Below are 20,819 nucleotides of genomic sequence, written 5' to 3' on the forward strand. Positions count from 1 at the left end.
CTTCGCTGCTGGAGATGCCAATTGGCGTTGTTGAACTCGTTCCTCTGCTGCCGTAGAATGTGACGTCAATATCATAAATTGAAATTTTAATCTGGAGGTGTCCCATTGTGGAGCTGGTGGCGCTGGGATGAAACGGGCTTGGAAATTGGGCGCAGCGTAACTGGACACTACCGCCGAGTGGTAGCAACTGGGGCTGGTTGGCTGAGTTCGATGATGGTGGTAGTTGTGGTGGTGCTAGCTGTTGCTGTTGTGGTGGCCAGACAGTGAGGCGAATATGGGAACACGGTAATTATATCTGTCCCATTAGACTGGGGAGAGTTCCGGGCAGATTATTCCACCTGTGTTGCGGTAGTTGGTGGCGTTGTGTTCGTCCTGAGGTAAAACCTACCGGATTTTCTTGAGCCCACCCGTTCACTTCACCTTTTCAATTATAAATCCCCAAGGTGCCTGACTTACGGTGTTGAAAACCGTTAGACGGCGAAGGGTCCCTACAGGGCATACCTAGTTATGAAATAAATGCCACACATCTCTGCTTTATCACTGGCAGAGTTATGATCACGAAAGCTATTTCTGACGTTGCGAATCGCATTTAATCACTTTCTCGTACCTAAGTAGTTTTTGTATTCGATTGAACAATCGTTTTTTTCGAACGGAAGCTCCTCATATGAAAGAAAAAGAATAATAGGAGAAAAGGAGAAAAACTGAGACTTCGGCTTAACGCGAACCCGAGACACCGGCGTGGGGTCAGCAGCGCTGACAACTTGTAGGTTGTGAATTAACATGAGGGTAGCTAAGACGACAACTAAACTTGATTTGTCTAAAAACTTGAGCAAATTAGATGAAGGAAAAACACGTACATAATACTACAAAGACCATTTGAGGGACACTTTAAGTATACAAATAAGATTGATCGTAGGAACGGGGAAGCGTGATAGAGTGGGAAAATGGAGTGTGTCTCTTCACTATCTGCCCTCTGAAAGCTCTTGAAATCATTGTTCACTTCGCTGTAAACCTTATTATTCTGAGAAAGACGAATGAACTCTAGAAAACTACCTGCAGGCATACATGCTGGTTGCGACAAATCTGTTTTCTTTTTTAGCAAAAACAAGAACTGATCTGATGTTGTGTTCACCCTTACTACCTTGAATGTAGTACGAATGCTAATTTTGCATATATTCTCCACAGTTGTTTAGGAATTTGCTTTAGCGATAGGCTATACAAAGCCGTCTCCCAGTAGAGAATAAATAAATGTCTGATGTCATGATAAACGTCGATTCCAAACTTGGATGTTCCTTCAATAGGCCTACGCCCAAATGATGGCTGTCAGTTGGCACCAGATTATGGCAGAGTGGCCAATTACCTCCCAATAGTAGCATCGTAGCAGTGTGGGGTTCACAATTGCGGCATAGTATTACATGCAGCAACACGACAGAATTTGACCTCTTTTTCCACAGACCCACCATCTTATAGCTGATTGCAGGAGAGTATGCCCGATATTAGGTGCGGTATAATGGGGTAGCGTGCCTGCGTCTTACCCGGAAGCCCCGGGTTCAATTATCCATTGCCCAGATGTTTACATTCTGAATCTAGAGATGGACGGGTCCAACTTATGAGATGTCTGATAAGAGAGCCAGTGGATTCGGGTAGAAAGGTCATGCAATACGGCTGAGGATGTCGTCTAACCACGTGGCAGTACAGTACCTGAAAATCATCTGGAAGGGCGTCCGACTCGTTATCTGAATGGTCAGCGTACTGGCCTTCGGTTCAGAGGGTCCGGGTTCGATTCCCGGCCGGGTCAGAGATTTTAACCTTAATTGGTTTATTCCAATGGCCCGGGGGCTGAGTGTTTGTGCTGTCCCCAACATCCCTGCAACTCACACACCACATAGAACACTATCCTTCTTCACAATAACACGCAGTTACCTACAAATAGCAGATGCCGCCCAAGGACTGCCCTCGGCTAGAAATAGCCATACGATTTTTTTATATGGAAGGGCAGCCATCGTTTTAACAGACCGCGATCCTTAGTAGGCTTTTACTCCACGGGTTTGTTGGATTTTTCTAATGGTCTGTTAGCTCTTCTCTGGCCTGAGGGGCAATCAGAATGGAATTGAATACAGCACACACATGAGAGTTACCGTACTTTGTGAACCATCTATATGTATACTACATATCGTCGTTGCGCCTAGCAAAACCGCTATGGTATAATATTTCATCTTAAAACTCTGACCAGAAAGGTTCTGTCAGCTAAGATGCAGTTTTGCATGAACTAGATCAACGAAATTTCGTTGTGATACATGTGCTGCGGGTCAGTATTCCTCCCCTCAGCATTGTCGCATAACGGTATTTTGAGACACAACGACGGTATATCCTTGCGTCACACAGTGCGTAATTTCAAGAATCGATAGGGTATTCTCACTGGTTTAAATTGACACAAAAATAAAACCACAAGGGAGAATGTGGTATGCTTATCACATAAAATGAAAGAAAGAAGCAAACACGTATCCAAGACCGGACTCGAATGTTGGCCCATGAACAAACCGGTAGCCGGCATTTACAAGGCGAAAACTTTGCCACAGACCAAATTAATTAGATACTGTTCGATTAGAGACGTAGGAAGATTAGATCACTGTACAAGCTGCAGTAGATAGTTACAGAGCATCTTAGCTCGTGCAGAAAGATATTGAACTGACGTGGATAAACTAACAGAAATAAATAGAAACATATTGGTGCACTGTACTACTTATATTTCAATGGTAAATATTTTATTTTTGTGTCAATTTAAACCAGTGAGAATACCCTATCGAGATTATTAATATTATTAATTTTATTATTACTATTGGAATATTTTTAAATATGTTTTGTAAATATCGAGTGAATTTCTGAGTGAGTGCGTTGTAATTATATTAGGCTCCATGTAAGGGAATCTGTTAAGTTATTTTCTAATTATTTCGTATAAATTTCGATGTCGGTAGCTTTTACACTGCACTACTTGTAAATAATTTCTAATTGCCATGAATTTTTCTATTTCTTGATATACTGTACATCTTTTTTGTTACCATGAAATTTCTTTAAATAGGTATTTTGTTTTCATGTAGTGAATATTTCTTTTTGTTGGAGTCATGTAAATGATGTTATTTTCAAATTTCGATGTCATACTTCCGTAAGCAGGCTATGTCACCGGGATATCTCCAAACTGTAATGCATTAGTTAATAATAATAATAATAATAATAATAATAATAATAATAATAATAATAATAATAATAATAATAATAATAATAATAATAATAATGAACCACAACAAGTAAAATGCAATCACATACAATTCCAGATAACCTGAATATTTTCAATAGCTTAAAAAGAAAGGTTTTATAATAATGTTACAGATTATATGTTCCAGGTGTCAGAATTTTACCCTTTAGGAGTTTGGGTTCGTGCCAGTAAATCTACCGATTCGAGGCTGTCATATCTGGACACTTTGAGATACCACCTGTCTGAGCCAGGATCGAACCTGCCGACTTGAGCTCAAAAGGTTAGCGCTCTACTGGAATGAAATGGTTAATCCCTGTCTCTTGATAAATTAATTCTATGTCCTCTTATCATGCAAGAATACTTGACTACAATAGCGATGGCGAGATAACCATTTCTCTTATTGGAAGGCAAGGATGTTGCATGTGTATGACTCAAAATACAATGTTCGCTGCCAAGTGATAGGCGATATTCAAATAAGAGTTCCTTGAAGAAACATGCTGAAGATACGAATCTCGACTGCACGCGGCAATATGAAGGGAGTGAGCTCACCTCTATCACTAACTTGTTCGTCTCGCACAGAACATACATTACTTTGTGTATCAGGAGTGTCGCGTACCCAGCCTACATATAACTACTTTTCATTTTGAGAACTTCTTACCTTAAGGAGAAAAGTAAAACTATGTTCTTGAAAACATCATGGATAGAATGCGTTTTTAATAATTAACCTGCATAAACATGCAAATCATAATAATAATAATAATGTTATTTGCTTTACGTCCCACTAAGTACTTTTTTAAGGTCTTCGGAGACGCCGAGGTGCCGGAATTTAGTCCCGCAGGAGTTCTTTTACGTGCCAGTAAATCTACTGACACGGGGCTGTCGTATTTGAGCACCTTCAAATACCACCGGACTGAGCCAGGATCGAACCTGCCAAGTTGGGGTTAGAAGGCCAGCGCCTTAACCGTCTGAGCCACTCAGCCCGGCAAACATGCAAATGAACAATAATAGTATTTGTAAAATTTTACTATCTTTAGGGGATCTTTCACTTATCCCAAGTACAAGTATCGACTATCAAGGGACGTTATCAATATATTGCTATTCATAACAATATACAGAGTGTTATTATTACTACTGTATTGTAACGGACAATGATTAATTGCCCTAACAACGATTAAAATGGACTAATAGATAAACGAAACATGCCATTTATAAATAGTCTTATTGTTCACACTCTGAAGTATTACTTAATCATGCTTGATTTAACCATATCTACGCATGCTCCATGTGGCTGTTTATAACACTGTTCGTGTGTTGCTTTTGACCCAGTAGTCCTCCGAGAAGAGCCTCCGTGGCTCAGACGGCAGCGCGTCGGCCTCTCACCGCTGGATACCGTGGTTCAAATCCCGGTGGCTCCATGTAAGATTTGTGCTGGACAAAGCGGAGGTGGGACAGGTTTTTCTCCGGGTACTCCGGTTTTCCCTGTCATCTTTCATTCCAGCAACACTCTCCATTATCATTTCATAGCATTTATCACTCATTAATAAATCACCTTGGGAGTGGCGACCCCATTGTAATAACAGCGTATATAAGTTTCATTCATTACATCCCTGACCCGGTCAAAGACTGGAAAACAGGTTGTAGGTTTTCATTTTAATTTTCAGTCCTCCGAGAAATGGACTGAAGCAGTGCTGCAGGGCTTTCGCATGCAAACGTCGGTGTGTTTGTTACGTAAAGGAAATGAAAGATTTCACTTGTTTGTGATTCATTAATTTGTCATACATCACCACTTTGTTGTAATTAAGGTCATGGCCGCTTTCTTTCCACTCCTAGCTCTTTCCTATTTCATCGTCGCATCTATCTGTGTTGGTGTGACGTAAAGCAACTTGTAAGAAAAAAAAACACTTTGTTGAATAATATTACTACTATTTGCTTTACATCGCACCGACACAGATAGGTCTTATGGCGACGATGGGATAGAAAAGGGCTAGGAGTGGGAAGGAAGCGGCCGTGGCCTTAATTAAGGTACAGCCCCAGCATTTGCCTGGTGTAAAAATGGGAAACCACGGAAAACCCTCTTCAGGGCTGCCGACAGTGGGATTCGAACTCACTATTTCCCGTATGCAAGTTCACAGCTGCGCACCTGTAACCGCACGGCCAACTCGCCCGGTCTTTGTTGAAGAGAAGTATGAAGTACACGGTTTACATGAGCCTTGATTCTTACTCGACCCGTCGACGGCATCTGTCTCCATAACCGGCACGTCCCTAGGCGTACTCGCCAGTACATCGTCTACGGCACTCAGCGCTCCCTAACCCAAGATACTCGCTCGATGGGTGTCGTTTCGGGCTTCTTGGACTCTTCGTTCACTCCTCTTTGTAGTTTGATACGTTGAAGGTGTTCTTTTGACTACTGTACGTAATATATCGCAAATACACATATTTAAATATTTGCCGAATCATCCATCATCAAAGCTTCCGTGGCTCAGGCGGCTATGCGCTGGCCTCTCATCGCTTGGTACCGTGGTTCAAATCCTGGTCACTCCATGTGAGATTTGTGCTGGACAAAGCGGAGGCGGGACTGGTTTTTCTCCGGGTACTCCGGTTTTCCCAGTCATCTTTCATTCCAGAAACACTTTCTATTCTCATTTCATAGCATCTATCAGGCATTAATCATTGTCCCAGAGGAATGCGAGAGGCCTCGACAGCCGGCACAATTCCTATCCTCGCCGCAAGTTGTGGACTTCATTCGTCCCATCCCTAACCCGGTCATTGACTGGAAAACAGGTTGTAGGTTTTCATCCGTCATCAGCACACTTTAAAAATATATAGCCAAGCACCTTTCATAGTAGTAATTTATATAACAAGCGGGTAAAGAGGTGTTTATTGTTTCATGAGTGGGAAATGTATTGTGCGAGCCGTAGGTAAATGATTTTATTCTAACGAGTAAAAAAAATCACCCAGTAGGAAACAGCTACATACATTATTACTGATGTCTAAAGTAAGAAATTGCTGTACATGTTTCTTTTCAAATTGCGGAACTTTTTACAGTTCTATATAAGGACTAGAGTTCGGAAGTTTACGAACTAATGAAGTACAAAATATTCAAGTAAACTATGCTCTAAAATCTACTTAGATATTACCTACAAAAGGTAAAATGTGACTCAAGCTTGTTTAGATAAAGGTAGCAAGCATTTAGAGTATTACTAACATTAAACGTGCCAAAAAGTGATTAGTGATAATGCAACAGACACATTTCATCACGAAAACTGACAGAACTACAGCAGGTACGTTAAAACTTTATACATTCATTTATTACCATAGGCTTGAGGATCAGTTCTCACTCTGTTTTCCTAAAAAAAGAACCAAAAATCTAAGTATTAGCAAGCTTATTTTTATCTGCCGGCGTAGGTTCGTACAGGATCTTTTGTAAACCCGATAGCTATTTGTTTCGAGGAAACAAAGAAAAATACATCTACTACAGCATTTTGAAATCCCGTGTTTGAAACTTGACGCAGATGGCATGTAGCTTATTAAAAAAGATGCCTCAATTTAAATTTCAAATTTCAAAATATAACCAAATATGACCTTATATCACTAAAGTGAGCAAAATATAACCAAATATGACTTTGCGTCACTAAAATAAGCAAAATACGGCCAAAACGATAAGGATGTCCAAAATAAGCATTTATATGCAGCATAAAATTGCTTTAAATGGGGTCAAGGACCAATCATTCACAGAATTTTTTTCAGATTTCGGGTAAAGCGACTTTTGGAAAGGAATATGACTTTTCCTAACATCCGAAATTTATTAATAACATTCTTTTCATGTATAGAAAGTTTGAGTAAAAGTACACTTTAAGTGAGAACATAAAATACTCCCCAAATCATATCTGGTAAAGAGTACCTTGAATTTTCTGCATCAATATCATAGATTCTTATGGCTTTCTGGGAAGCACCTGTCTGATCTTTTTGACCAAATTCATCTAAGTAGGGAAATTATTCTACCATCGATTTATAAATTGATGAAACGGTTGCACTTTGTGATACTATGGATGTTAAAGTTGGAAAAGTTAAATTGTAATGACTAGAGAATCAACTTTCATGGTTATTACGAGATTCTGTTTTGTCTTCTAATTACGAAAGTCTGTTCAAAGTTAGTAACCAACAAGAACATCAAATAGAGATCAATGTCAGAGTAAAAGCCTTTAGCATGCAGTAGTCGTAAAACAATCTGTTCTCTCCCACTGCCTCCTTCCTTGCACAGCTGTGGATAGGGTTGGCCTAAAACTACAGGCTTGAATGTTTGATAGGACATCGGCACTACGAACTTCATGTGCTAATAATTGCATTAGTTCAACTGAAGTTGCTCGCCCGAGACGGTGAATTGTCTTTAATGAACGGATAAATTTGCTTTCTCGGATATCTTAACAGTATGACAATCCTAAATATAAGATTACTCTAGCTCCCTCAAAGGTCAGCGGTAGAGTATTGGTCTTGGAATCACAAGATAATAAGTTCAGTCTCTGGCAGGGGTAGCGGAATTTTCGAACAGCGAAAGAAAATTCCATTCAACACTCCATGACGATATTCACATGTAGAAGGTCTCTGGTAACACATTTGGTGTCTATCCGACAAAATTAATTAAAATTAAGCCACAAAGATACATTTCTCTGCCGTTTGATAGAGAAAGACTGAAAGCCGAAACTGACACGCAGTCAGCCTAAGTGACGCCAAATCGAAATAACTGCACGTGATAGCTGACGCTATAATAATAATAATAATAATAATAATAATAATAATAATAATAATAATAATAATAATAATAATAATAATAATAATAATAATAATAATAATAATAATAATAATAATAATAATAATCATGGTTTTCCATAGTTTCCCATTTTCACACCAGGCAAATGCTGGGGCTGTACCTTAATTAAGGCCACGCCGATTCCTTCCAACTCCTAGGCCTTTCCTATCCCATCGTCGCCATAAGACCTATCTGTGTCGGTGCGACGTAAAGCCCCTAGCAAAATAATAATAATAATAATAATAATAATAATAATAATAATAATAATAATCTTCCTATGTGAATCAGGTGAAGTGTTTTGGGCTCAATATCCCAAAATAGTAGGTTCAAACCGCTAAACCATAACTGAGGCCATACGATTATTATTATTATTATTATTATTATTATTATTATTATTATTATTACCATGGTTTGTGGATCAATGGAGGTGAAAGAAGGTGCCGGGGTGAGTAGGTCTAACTACCAAATCAAAGTTAATTTAAAACTTTAACAAGGTTATATTTTTCTGAGTTTTAACAATCAATAACAACAAAATCTAACAGCTTTCCACTAGGGAGATTACAAAGACATAGCAATCTAAAATCAAAAGTTAGAAGGATCCAAAAATGTTAACTCTCTTGGGCTACAAGCCCCCCGCAACACCAAGTTGAATGGAGGCGTGTACTTGCACTCCTAAATATGCATTCTTAAAACCTAAAAGGCACTAGGCCGAAGAAAAAGGGGCTATTCCCAAACTATGGAGGTGACTCGTATAAGAAAAATTTAAGACATTACAGAAAGGAAGTAAACCAGTTACAAAACGTAGTCACCTCAAACTAATATGAAGGGGGAGCTCAAGAGGGTAAATCACTCTCTATCTCCGAATTACAGTTGCAGATTTTTGTTTTTACATAAGCCGGCAGAAAATTACATTTTAGAAAGGTAGGTTACACTGTAAAAGTTTTGGACCTTTCCCGCGGGTTAAACTGCTGAGCTAGCAAGAAATAAATATGTTAAACGGCCATTACCTTGCTGAAGACCTGCTGCCTGATGAAAGAGGCGCTTCCCGCCTCCTGCTTCACACACACACACATACACACTTAGATGTTGATCAAGTGGCCGAGAGACGAGAAAATCCGCAATTTATAAACCCTCGGGGAAAGTTCGAGACCATTCATGAATAATCAAGACACACCCCAGGTTTTTATTGCCTACATTAAGCAGTTACACACAAAATCTCAAAATAAATAGATTTCACCTTATGATAACCAGACAAAGCTTCGGCCTGACAAACAATTGCTATGATTGTAGTACTAGGAACAGATTCGCCTTCAATATAAAAGTGCTCTTTGGTCGCCTTCAGTGTAGTTTGAGTTTATTAAGATGTATTGATAGGAATGATTTCAAAGATGGCGTCACTTAGTTTCATTTATATATAAGCATATACGACTTTGCTTTATGTATATAGCCTACGCACGGTAAATATTCAATATGATGACTGGAAACTGTAACAAGTAACATTCTAATAAGCTATTCCTATAGTCTAGAACGGGTGATGAAAGAAAATGATCTGCGTGAAGTAAGAAAAGTCCTATTAAAACGTCATCATTTACGAAAATGAACAGAGAGAGAGAGGAAATAAGTATATGCATGTATTAAAAGGATACTTATGAAACATTAATGGTGCTACTATAAATCTACATTAAGCCTTGGCAAACCTTGAAAATGACTTTACACTTATACTACACCTAACGGACAAATGTTCCTGTGAGATCATGTTGTGAATGCCTTTGATGTTACTATCTAAGTGCTCATGTTAAAATAATTAGGAATTTGTGGGAACTTAATGATGTATATTGTAAATAGATGTTATTTAATTTCCTCGTCAGAATCAAGCTAGTTCGAACCCTACTGTCGGCAGCCCTGAAAATGTTTTTTCCGTGGTTTCCCATTTTCACACCAGCTAAATGCTGGCCGCTTCCTTCCCACTCCTAGCCCTTCCCTGTCCCATAAAACCTATCTATGTCGGTGCAACGTAAAGCAGCTAGCAAAGAAAAAAAAAAGAAAAAGAAACAAGCTGGAATATGTATGTGCAGTCTTGTATACTCTCTTCATGAATGATGTTATTAAAATTGAAAGAATACAAAACATTTCCATGATATTTTTATTGTAAAAAATACAGACGCCCATCAAATATTGAAATAATTTCTTATAAACGTCCGTTAACTGATTTTGAATACATATCTTTAACAAATGGTTAAGCTTTAACCCAACAGATATTCTTATGTAAATGTGTCAACGGCGCAATTGATAATCCAGAATTTCTTCAATACATTTACTTCGAAAACGTTCATTTACGCTTGCATCGACTCTTATAAATCATTGCTTTCGTATCATTGCTACATAACAACTCACCTGTTAAAAGAATGTGTGAATAATTTAATAAAATTGCTAAGAATTATAAGAAATGTCATTGCAGTGGCTCTTCCTAAATATCATATTCACTTAAAAGAATTTAAGGCATCAGAAGAGATTGATCATGACTGCGTAAAAACAATGTACAATGCTAGTTAGATTTGTCTAGTGATACTGAGATGTTACAATGATTTAGAAACTTTTTCTTGCAGATAATTATTCATTAATGCTTATCATAGTTCTTCTTCTTCTTCTTCTTATTATTATTATTATTAAAGGTTGCTTTACCTCGGACCGACACAGATAGGTCTTATGGCGACAATGAGTTAGTAAAGGGCTAGGAGTGGAAAGGAAGTGGCCATGTCCTTAATTAAGGTACAACCCCAGCATCTCCCTCGTGTGAAAATGGAAAACCACGGGAAATAAAAAGTTACAATAAAAATAATAATTCATCGTTAGGACCAGTAGGCACCACGAGATCTCAACTGTTTGTCTTCTTGCGGACCCACCAGGTTTCATCCTTTCGGAGTGTGCTTTCTTCCATGCATCAGAATTGACATGCTTCAGTCGAGTAGGGACTTCTTCCTGTTGAACCTGCCTGTGTTTGAGTTGAATGTGTGTTTCTGTGATTCAATACTTCAAATGGTTCTTATCGATCTCCACCAACCAAGGAGCAATCGTTTTGAGACTTCTGACGTAGGATAATAAACGTTTACGGATTCTTTCAGTTGGCAAGATGTAGAGGTGAGCGTGAAAAGTTATCCTTTTCCGGATTACGCTTGATATCTCTTCGGTGTGGGTGTATATAACTAAGTTGCTCCGAAGTCTGTAAACACCATCTTTGTGGTTGGGATCAATAATTTTTCGGATAATCCTTCTTCCCTTTATTGTCAGTTTTTCATGCAGGCTATGCGTTCGAAGTGTTAAACGTTCTGCTCTATTTATTGCATCGGGTCTAATTACACTTCGATAATGTTCAATTTTTGGATTTTGAAAGATACACTTTTTATTATATGTTTTTTTTTTTTGCTAGTTGCTTTACGTCGCACCGACACAGATAGGTTTTATGGCGACGATGGGATGGGAAAGGCCTAGGAGTTGGAAGGAAGTGGCCGTGGCCTTAATTAAGGTACAGCCCCAGCATTTGCCTGGTGTGAAAATGGGAAACCACGGAATACCATCTTCAGGGCTGCCGACAGTGGGGCTCGAACCCATGATCTCCCGGATGCAATCTCACAGCCGCACGCCTCCACGCGCACGGCCAACTCGCCCGGTATTTATATGTTTTGGGTGAGTCGGTAGGCTGTTACAAACTTGTTGACACGTGTCAAGACGAAGAACTTCTCAGAATTGTTGGATTCAACCCATTCACCAAGGTATTTGAATCTTTCCACGTTGCAAGATTCTACCGTGGGTAGTCAGAAGATGTGGTGGAGCATGAATGATATTATAAATGAAGTGGGTTTTGGTGTAGTAGATTTTGATGCCAATCGTAATGGTGCATTCATGCAGGTAATTGATTTGTTGAGTAGGTAGTTCAGGAGAGAAAGTAAGGAAAGCGAGGTCATCTGCAAAAGCAAAGCCATCAATATTGACACCATTATGAGTTCGTCCTTCAGACTTCCATTAGGAATATATTTAGATCGGATAACATGTCGCCACTCCCGTATGACCCTCTCGAGAGCACAGTTGAAAAGTAGTGGTGATAGTGCATCTTCTTGCCGAACTCCTGCTTGGATTTGAAAGGCTTCAGAAATCTCATATCTGAATTTCACTTTGGAAGACGTACCGGTGAGTGTACTTTGGATGAAATGACAAGTCTTGTTGCCTAGGCCACATTCTTGGAGAACTTGGAATAGGGTTGTACGGTCAATGGAGTCATACGAATTCTGGAAATCTACAAAAGTGATGACAAATGGTGTGGCTCTGAGTTTCAGTTAGGCGATAGTCATTTTTAGATTCTGGGTTTGTTCTGCGCAAGATATGGATTTTCGGAAGCTGCTTGGTATTCACCTGTTTCTAAGTAAAGTTGTTCAACGGCTCTAGTCATTAAGACTTTGAGGAGGATTTTATAAGTAACAGGAGGAAGGGAGAGGCCGCGGTAATTATTGACATACAATTTATAACTTTTTATAAAATGAATGAATACGACCTGTGAGCTACTTGTGGGTATTATTATTATTATTATTATTATTATTATTATTATTATTATTATTATTATTATTATTATTATTATTATTATTATTATTATTATTATTCTTTCGAATGGGCCACCAGAGGACCACGTGCCAATTTCAATTCCTTCTTCTTTGTTCTTTCCTTTTCTTCCAGTACGCTTTCATCTGGTCACTATGTTTCTTCTTTCTGCCTTCAGACCACTTTGAACCAGTCTTTTTTACTTTCCTACCTTGGAATCCTTCTATTTTCAATTCCTTTTCCCGAAAGCCTTCTCTATTATTTATTTCTTCTGTTGTTATATTGTTTTTTTCTAAATCCTTTCTTACTTCATTGACCCAGCTTGTCGTTGATTTCTTACCCCACAAATATCTGAAAATCTTACTGGTTAATCTACTATCTTGCATTCTATATAAATGTCCAAAAAACATAAGTCCCCTTTTCCTCATTACATCTGATATATTTTCTATTTTTTGATATATTTCAGCATTACTTCGTAACTTCCAACCTTCTGCTGTGTTTTGTGGGCCTAATATTTTCCTCGTGATTCGCCTTTCTAGTATTTCTAGTTTATATTATTATTATTATTATTATTATTATTATTATTATTATTATTATTATTATTATTATTATTATTATTATAGGTAAGATCGAACATCTTTACAATTTCTGAAAATAATTGTCAAAGATTCATTGATGTAGTTCTGTATATACTCATACTGTAAAGATATTTTTCTTATTTTTGTATTATTGTTTGTATTATTTTATCATTAATCTCATCGTAATTATTATTGTTGTTATTTTTTCTGTAAATATTATGGTATAGTAATTTGTCGCTCACCGTACATCGTAATTGAGAGAATAAAAAGATAACACTCTTGCCAATCGACTCGGAGTGGTTAATCAGTTCTTTGAAATTCCCAGCGAACAGCGAATTCTGTGGCCGGCATATTCTGCGGACATGAACTATGTTGAACATGCATGAAGTGAACTGAAGAGAGTAATATTGTCCATCATCATTAATCTGCCCGCTAACATTCAGCAGCTGACTGAAGCTGATGTCTAATAGTGAGATAATCTGTCCCATAACAAGCTAGATTCTATGGTGCTGAGTATACGGCGTCGTATTCGAGAATGCCTCAAGCTTCGAGGTGCCTATACGCGATATAGATATACCACAAAATGAACTATAATTTTGTGGTTAGAATCCTACATCACCAACTTTGTGTTTTATTGCGTTTCTGTTGGTGTGCTTAGATAACTACATGTGCTTTTTCTTTTATCTATCCTTAAATACATTCAGATATAAATATATAAAATTCACTAAACCAGAATTTGCCAAACTTTTCTTGAGCACTGTAGTTGTTGCCTTTTCGTTTTAGAGGCTTGGGGCTTGATAAGTTGTACGCAATGCACGAAAAACTCGCATACACACGTTCCTAGACGAGATTATACAATATATTTGAATGCAAACTTTACAAAAATATTGCAGATCTTGAGGCAAGAAAATGATAGAGGTGCGGTTCCTGGCTACCATTTATATGCGGAAAGGAAAACGAGGGCTGACAAAAATTATTTGGTTGCTCGTTCAAGAATAAAAATTAATTAAGTGAAAACGAGAGTGTGGTAGTCAAGTTAAATTTGCTCCACAAAGCCTTACCATCAGGGAGATATACGATATATTCGCCATAACATTTTGCATAACAAAATGCCGAATGAATAATTTACGTTCTCTGTCATGAGTCTGTTTGAACATGCCTTATCTTGGAGCTACGTTGTGGTAAGAGTATTTTCCAAGACTACTTCCCTTGACGTGGATATATGCACTGACGAACCTGAAGAGCGGGTATAACTTGCTGGTATTATTATTGGCTTTGCACGAAGGCACCCGCCTTTCGTACATAGATCAATTCTGTGGGTTTTCTGGTATTTGATATAAAATCATAAAATATTTGTTATGAAGCCTCTGACATTATGATTACGATATCAATAGTGACCGAGCGCGTGGCTAGGCGGTATGGGTCACATAGCTGTCAGCTTGCTTTCGGGAGATAGTTGGTTTGAACCCCACTGTGGCAACTCTGAAGATTTTACCATGGTTTCCCATTTTCAAGCCAGGAAATTAATGAGCTATAACTTGTTAAAGATCACTGTTCCTTCCTTCACAGTCCCATCCCATCGTCGCCATACGATCTGTATGTGTTGGTGTGACGTAAAAAAGGAAAAATTAAATATCAGTGGTCGCTGATAACTTAGTTGTTTTACTTAAATCAGAAGCATTCAAATTCCTAGAATCCTGATTATGATGGTGATGACGACGATAATGATGATGATAAAAATAACTTAACATCGATTATATTGCTTTAGATTTTAAGAGATGATGATGGCATGTCAAAATTTTGTCCTACAGGAATTCTTTAACATGCCGGAAAGTACGTGCCATGAAGGCACTAATGAACTTAGAAACCTAGCAGCCAATAAAGCAGTTTTCCTGTAAATCAGTTTTACAATGACCTACAGTGACGCGGATTTTACTAAAACTCTGGGTTCTTTAATCAGGACGTTTACCGCAATAGACTTAAGGTAGTAGTAGTAGTAGTAGTAGTAATAATCACTGAACTAGCATGACAATGATAATTACATCGTATAAGGAATGGGCAATGGAGAACGGTCACTAAAGAGGATATTGGAACCGCGAGAGTCTTAGTAATTGATAGTCTAATGTTTTCAATGAAAGAGGCATAAAGTCAGACATTCCAGTGTGCTACTACTCTAGTTACAAGTACAGGGTATAATTGAATAAAGAAAGTCTATTGAACGGGTGGTAGTAATAATTTAGTGTGGCTATTTCTAGCCGAGTGCAGCCCCTTGTAATGGAGACCCTCCGATGAGGATGGGCGGCATCTGGTATATGGTATAAATCCTAGTCGTATCATTGTAATGCCAAGTAAAGCAAGTTTGTCATAGAATTTCGTGAAATCCCATCTAGAACATAAAAGTCTTCCCTAGGAACTCAGCGAATTTTTCCCTGAACACTTTCATTTAATTGCATACATTACGCCAGATTTCGTCGAGTTTGACCAGGCATTACAGGAGTTATGAATTTCTAAATGTTAGAAAAACACTCTAACATTTAGAGGAGTAATGTACTTGGTTCTATAAGTCATAGCAAATATAGGAAGCAAGGTTTCTAGTCAGATCTGGAATTAGATAGGCCCCTTTCTGAGATAATAAAGAAAGAGTTAAACACTGTACCGAGTTTACTTTGTGACTTTCTTTAAAGCTCGCCTTCCTTTCATTGAGGTCCTGAGCGGGCTGTCGGAGTCAGCATCTTCGCCATAGGTAATACTACATTTACTCTCATGGTACAGGAAAATGTCATTTCCGTAGCATTGTATTCAACCTATCAGTAGCGTACAGCATCAAAGTCATAAGTTCGTCGTGTGTACCTTGGGAATGGGGAGGGGTCACGAGTGTGTCAACGTGAAGTGTAATATCATTGCCGGGACCAAGGAGTTCATTATTCGGAAAGACAACTGTGAAGTCTGAATAAACCATGTGTTACAAACACAGTAAGCGAGCACAACGTTATTATTATCAGGCTCCGTGGATAACTGGTCATCGTGCTGACCTTTGGTCCAAGGATTCCCAGTTGAGTCGAAGATTTTTACCTTCTACGGATAATTACTCTGGCTCGGAGAATGCGTATTTATGTCATTTTCAATATTATAATTCATCGTAGATAGGAACGCCTTCCCACAGATGCACATGCCACCAATGGGCCCTACTCGAAAGACCTGCCTTAGACCTTCTGCCATTATTATTATTATTATTATTATTATTATTATTATTATTATTATTGAAAAGGTCTGTAGAGGTCTCTTGAGAGCCACAACTCGCCGATATTGAACCATTGTCAATATATATTAAACGGACCATCAGCTATATGTGACTCGTTGCACAAAAAATGAGGCCTAAATTTCGATTTATCATTTTTGAGATCCATGCTTTCAGGTGCATTACTTCAGAAATTAATTACTGATTGTTGCTTTTAAGGAAAATTTATTTTGAGAAAAGCGCAATTACAGCTTTCACTATTTCCTTACCAATTGTATAAAGTCTTCATGACATCGAGTGGCGAAGACTCGAACTCCTGCGTACCTTCGACTCATAGGTAGCGTAAGAAGTCAAAACATTAGAAATGCAATTCTTACACAATCAATACATTTGTTCAGCTCTGCCGTGAAATTTCCATTACTGACTTTGTGTATCTTTCCACGCAACGGGTCACATTTATTTATTTATTTATTTATTTATTTATTTATTTATTTATTTATTTATTTATTTATGATTTTGTGAAGTTACGGTATTAAGTTTTGTGGAAATATAATTTCTGTCACTTTGTATGGCGGTCTCAAACCTCTAACCGGTATTGTATGTATGTCGCAACGGGCTATTCAACTTCCAATCTTCGAGCTAATAATCACGTTGTTTTGTCCCTTGAAAAAGTAATCACTAACATCACCAGTACGGCAGATTCGTTTGATTTTGTAACCTAATCACAGGAAAAAGACATCGGTTAAAACTGAAGTGTTGCAGCAACAATATTGAAAACCGTCGGAATCCTTTTATTATTATTATTATTATTATTATTATTATTATTATTATTATTATTATTATTATTATTATTATTATTATTGTCATCATAAGAGGCAAAGCAAGCAGATTATCCGCTCTCTGTAATCCGTAGATTGAAAGTTAAAGGGAGCTAACTACCGTGTCCTGTTCACAGCCTTGGCTGTATTCCAATCTCTCCTCTTCAGTCCTTTGTGACAGCTAGAGCACCGCCGCCCTTCAGCATCCAACATCGGAAGTCTTTGTCGGCGCCGTGATTGTTGTTATCAGTAATATCGCTTTACCGAGACGAGAGACAAGAGAGATTTTGTATATGAACAAGTCATTAAAACACAGTTTGCTTTTTGGATGTGACAAGGTATCACGCTACAGTAGCAAGTATTTGATGAGTCAGAAAGCATGTTGCTTATGTTCATGTTCATTTATTGTCTTAAAAACATGGAAGATGAAAGGCCCTGTGTGCTTACTGTGTGTACCAATAATAATGATGTTATTGTCTTTAAGTCCCACTAACTACTTTTACAGTTTTCGGAGACGCCGAGGTGCATGCATTTATTCCCGCAGGAGTTCTTGAACGTGCCAGTACCTTCATACCACCGGACTGAGCTAAGTTCCAACCAGCCAAGTTGAGGTCTGAAGGCTAGCGCCACAACCGTCTGAGCCACTCAGCCTGGCACTGTGTGCACCACGTAAGACTCTACTGTGAAGGGGTCTGTTCTAGTGGGTGTACTTATCTTGACAGGGAATATGAACGGTGATAGGTTTATGAGAATTTCGGTGCATCGCCGATGTATTTTACTGGAAATTTAACGTAGAAATCGCTGTTTAGCGTAGTTTTGAAGGTATTGACATTAGCTACTTGTTTGAATCCAAACTCTGTCATGGATGTTTGTACTGTCCTTAATTATGTGTGTTTAATATGTTGTAGACCTTTTCTCACCTCATAAGAAAATACTGAAAGCTACATAACTTAACAGAGCGAGTTACCTTTGTTGTACGGGTCGCATATCTCTAAGCTTAAATTCGGGAAATTATTATTTCTAACCTCACTGTATGCAGTCCTGAATATATATTCATACCGAGAAAATACTGGGGCTATAACTTAAATAATTATAGCCACGGCTCCTACCTTACAAATACCAGCTGTTTTCCATACGACCATCGCCCTAAACCTACTTTCCCCAGTCATACAGGGTGTCCTTGTAAAAGGCTCCAGTGTTTAAAGAGGAGGAAGCATAAAACGAAGAAAGTCCTATAAATATTGTTGTTTGCAAAGTCAATATCTTCTGAGTTATGGTCCGCTACCATTATCATCAAAGGCCAATGTCTTTGGTCCACTCTTCACAACAAGTGTTCTATGTGACCACCATCCATTGCAACGCAGCCTTCCACCCTACATCGCATGGAATGACGCATTCGTTGGAACAGGGGTGTTTCCGGATTGTATCACAGGCATTGAACGCGCCTTCTCGTAATGTATCTATATCATTTATGGAGACCGTACACACCATGGTTATTTCATGTCCACAAAGCCAATAATCTGGAGGGTTAAGGTTAGGCGAACGGGGAGGCCAAGGTAATGGTACTCCCAGACCAATCCATTGCTCACGGAAGACACGTGTTATGTGTCACCTGAGTGCAAGTGTAGGAACTGTGGGTGTAGCCAGGCATTAAGGAGTATGAGGGAGGAGTTGGCGAGTTTGAGGGAGATAAATAGGATTCTCTCAGAGGGCACGAATGTAAGTAGGCCTCCATAAAACAATGTACAGGATTCAGTAGTTGTAAAAGAGGGATGACAGGTGGTCTAATGTTTCAAGGGGAGACCCTAGTGAGTTTTTGACCGAAAAATGACCAAAATCCCTAAGAAAAATCCGTTAAAATAACTCCCATAGCTTCCTCCACCCACATATAACATTTATATTTCCCTACACTTGTTTTTAAATGCTGCTTTGGTGGCCCATTTACGTGACAGCACAGACCTGCCATGCCCCCATTTTGAGTGGAGGGTGCTGAAAGCCCTTCTTGCGAAGTTTTCTGTTTGAATTTGGCGCTGGAGATCAATTCACGTAAATAAAAGAGGGTACATAGATGCCATCTGTTGTCATTTGGTCGTACTAGTTGCTAACAATCTATGTTTAGAATCTACAAGGAGTGAAAAAATGTGAAGACTACAACGTTGTAATATATAAAGGAGGATTTTTAGTAGGCCTATATCTGTGCTACTAACTATGTGTGTCATATATTTTGTGCATTTTACTAAAAATATTAGACCTTGTGTTGAATATGCAGTAACCTACTTCCTACTGCTGCCTTTACTCCTTGAATTCATGGCGGTTTTGTTTGTAAACACAGGTGACCATTTCCCTCCAGATTTATGGTGAATTGAATTGCAATTTGAGTTCTGTAGCACAGTTATGGAGCAATCATACCATCGGTGCCGTAAGCCAAAAGGAAGAAAGAGTAAGAGTAAGATTAAGAAAAGTGAAATCGGCCGTATCAATATTCAGAACAGGTAGGGAAAGGTGCAAAATTTTGAATGTATGCTTGTGCACTGTGACAGTATACAATCCCTGTTTGGTAACCTACAGTGCGGTGAGTGTAGCAGCAAGGCACTTTCAGTTCAGACAAGAGAAAGGAAGGGATTTTGCAATAAACTTATTGTATTGTCAAGTGTGATAACTGTTGTTATGTACATTCTTCAACCTACAGCAGTCCTCGCAACAAAGAGAAAAGTGAAAGACCTCCATTTGAAGTTAACAGAAGAATGGTAGATGCATTTCTAAGAATAGGTGTTGGTCATACTGCTATGGCTACATTCTATGTTGCTATGGGAATGAAAGGCATGGCTAGAGGAACATATGGCAGTCACCTCAAGAAGCTAGCAAGTAATGCTGTAGTCTTGAAAAACAAGATACTTACTAAGCCTCGACAGACTGTACATAGGGAACACAGGTCCCTCGATTCTTCTAAAAGATAGGGGCATAATAGATATAGCTGTATCACACGATGGAACTTGGCATAAAAGGGGCCATACTTCCCTTTATTGTGTTGGATCTGTGATAGATATTTTGACAGCGCTAGTCATAGTCTATGAAGTGATGTCTAAGCATTGCCCCATGTGCAGTATCTCATCCGCAGAATTAGATCCCAATTCAGTTAAATTTTCAGTGTGGCAAGAAGCGCATAAGAGCAGCGGTGAATGTGGAATACATTTTGAAGGGTCATCTGATGCAATGGAAGTCATTGCATCAGACCGAATGTGGAAAAGATCAATCTCAGAGTGCAGTTACACAACTGTCTTATCTGATGGAGATTTAAAAACCTAACTTCATCTCAGCAAACCGAAGATCTCTGTGGGGACTGTAATATTCAGAAAGAAGAATGTTTGAATCACACTTCTAAAAGAATGGGTACTGTACTTAGGAGCCTTGTGAAAGAATGGCGAGAAAAAGGAGTAAAACGTGATGGACGTGGAGAGGGAAGATTGACAGAAAGTACTATACTTTAGCTTACTTTCTATTACAGGACTGCTATATCAAAAATCCCTGATGTCAG

At 38.6% G+C, this 20,819-nt stretch overlaps 1 protein-coding gene across 1 annotated transcript in view; it reads left to right on the top strand.

Annotated features, from left to right (window-relative positions):
- The first annotated feature begins 213 nt into the window (after nucleotides 1-213).
- The window catches only part of LOC136880060 (collagen alpha-1(XVIII) chain-like), a 256,097-nt gene continuing 235,491 nt past the window's right edge, over nucleotides 214-20,819 (top strand). Inside the window, exons 1-2 of the mRNA XM_068228774.1 lie at nucleotides 214-263; nucleotides 19,974-20,199. Coding sequence (XP_068084875.1) covers nucleotides 214-263; nucleotides 19,974-20,199 — 276 coding nt within the window. The remainder of the gene's footprint in view (nucleotides 264-19,973; nucleotides 20,200-20,819) is intronic.

Source organism: Anabrus simplex, chromosome 1 (genome assembly GCF_040414725.1).
Source record: "Anabrus simplex isolate iqAnaSimp1 chromosome 1, ASM4041472v1, whole genome shotgun sequence".
NCBI classification, from domain to species: Eukaryota; Metazoa; Arthropoda; class Insecta; order Orthoptera; family Tettigoniidae; genus Anabrus; species Anabrus simplex.